We start from the raw sequence: 1,956 nt of genomic DNA on the forward strand, positions 1-1,956 counted from the left end.
AGGTAGCTAGGTCTGCCTTCCTGTTCCTTATCATTTACATTCTTCTTGCAGCAACCAAACCGATTCTCATGTGTCACATTAATCTTGGTTGAAATGACAAGGAGGTTGCTGAAAGAAGCATCTCTGTGCATCACATTTGAAGGTTAGACTGTAGATTTCTTTTAATGGAGTTTGCATAGAAAGTAATGAAATAAGTGCAATCTGAAAGGTGTACAGGAGCTCATTTGATTATTTTGGCTACCCAATATCATAGCTGTATATGTTGTACTCGTAACATGGGTGTAAATTTGATCTTTTAGTTTTATAACATGGATACCTTCTGATATTAATTTCCAATTACCCAATCCATAAGTCGAAACTTGAAGAGAAACACATGGAAGTTGAATTTTGAAAGGATAAGGAGTTTTAGGCGTCCTCGATTTCTTGCTTCAGAAATTTAACTCGACCTGCTATATAGTAGATGTAATCTGCATGTAGATATTAATGCCATTCAGTTCCCCTGTACATGGATACATTGTTCACACTGATGCCACATCTCACTCAAAAACCGTGTCCCCCATTGTTACAGAATAAATGAAACAGGTCATCACGTCATTTCTGATGAACTTAGTTGCCGCTTAGTGTCTGGATGATGGTGTTGTGCCATGGGTCAGAGAGGTGCTGCAACAGATTGTCAAATGGTCCTTTTCCAGTAATATTGTGCTGAACCACAAATCCCAAAAATGCCAACATTGCCAACCTCCCTGCATACATGCAGAGAACAATTAGTATGCAAAATTTATGAGCTGAATCAACCTGCATATTTCAAACATTGATTTACCATTTGCAATCTCCTTCTCCTTGGCCTCAAGAGTGGGTGCAAAGTTAAGTGGGTTAAAAATGCCTCCTGGGTATCCCACCTCATTTGGGGGCAAACTATATTGCTTAAAGATGGGGTCCTGGTTGACACTTCCTGGGTTCTTAATGTCTTGCCACCTTCTGATCTCAACATAATGGAACAAAATGAACTCGATCACGAAGAGGGTCGATGAGGATGCAAAGTATTCAGCTTTCCCAGCATCATACCACTTTGGGACATTGATAATACCAATCGTTGTAAAAACCTCTGGAAGTAGCATTCCTACAACACCCAACATCGCCCAGCGACCATTGACAAGCTCGGCTTGAACATACCATCTCAGGTTCTCAGGGTCCTCAGCAAGTCCCAGAGGATCAAACCCATTGTCACCAGGAAGACTGAAACAATTTTAAAAGCACTGTTAAAGTTTGTTTCTTACTTTTGACGTGTTCAATTTAAGCCTTGAGGAATGCATAGGATTCAGAATTGGTGAGTGTAGATGAATAGATACGTACCTGCCATCAAGGTAACCTGGTGAGGCTAAGCCCGGCAGCCATTCACCTTTCTTGGCTTCTACTTTGAAAGAAGCTGTAGAGGATGAGGAAGCCATTGGTTTAATGGCCAACTCTCTATGCAATTTACCTGAAGACCCGGTAAGGAACCTGGATTTTGCGGCACATGATGGCCGGAAAACTACAGCCGAAGCTTGCGTTGTGACTGTGGCCATCTTTTAGGACCTGAATCAATCAACGCAAGAAATCAAGTGGTGTCAAGGGAAGTGGTGGTGATGGTAGTGATGGTTGAATAAGCTGAAAGCGTATGTGTTATGCGTGGCTTTGTATTTTCATTTCAAGGCTGTGTTTGTGGTTCTTGTTCATTCTTGGAAGTTGACGGTTCGTTTGATTGATTTTTAGGATCCGACGGTTGATATGTGTTTTAGAGTTATGGATTAACCAATGGGATCCGATTGGACCTTATCCTTTTATCCTGGTGCCATATCCGCATATCTGTTTCTTTGTTGTGATTGGTTGTAAATGATGCTGTGTGGGGTCTTTTTTCTTTGTCACTGAACAAGATTTTTTTTACTTGTCCCACCCAATCGGCACCTCACAAGTGGC

At 41.4% G+C, this 1,956-nt stretch overlaps 1 protein-coding gene across 1 annotated transcript; it reads right to left on the reverse strand.

Annotated features, from left to right (window-relative positions):
• Positions 1 to 457: 457 nt before the first annotated feature.
• On the reverse strand, positions 458 to 1,741 carry LOC121237268 (chlorophyll a-b binding protein P4, chloroplastic). Its single transcript, XM_041133944.1, has 3 exons — positions 1,354 to 1,741; positions 821 to 1,236; positions 458 to 743 (listed from the first exon to the last, which is right to left on the reverse strand). The coding sequence occupies exons 1-3, from the start codon at positions 1,563 to 1,565 to the stop codon at positions 607 to 609; spliced, it is 765 nt and encodes a 254-aa protein (XP_040989878.1). The 5' UTR covers positions 1,566 to 1,741; the 3' UTR covers positions 458 to 606.
• Positions 1,742 to 1,956: the final 215 nt, after the last annotated feature.

The sequence above is a fragment of the Juglans microcarpa x Juglans regia genome, chromosome 6S (assembly GCF_004785595.1).
Source record: "Juglans microcarpa x Juglans regia isolate MS1-56 chromosome 6S, Jm3101_v1.0, whole genome shotgun sequence".
NCBI lineage: Eukaryota > Viridiplantae > Streptophyta > Magnoliopsida > Fagales > Juglandaceae > Juglans > Juglans microcarpa x Juglans regia.

What these genes read in the sequence shown, in the direction of transcription:
- LOC121237268 (XM_041133944.1), bottom strand. Translation starts at nt 1,565, where the DNA reads ATGGCCACAGTCACAACGCAAGCTTCGGCTGTAGTTTTCCGGCCATCA. An exon ending in CCAGGTTACCTTGATGGCAG is followed by an intron (nt 1,237 to 1,353) that starts GTACGTATCTAT and finishes AAATTGTTTCAG; the next exon opens with TCTTCCTGGTGACAATGGGT. An exon ending in GGAGAAGGAGATTGCAAATG is followed by an intron (nt 744 to 820) that starts GTAAATCAATGT and finishes GCATGTATGCAG; the next exon opens with GGAGGTTGGCAATGTTGGCA.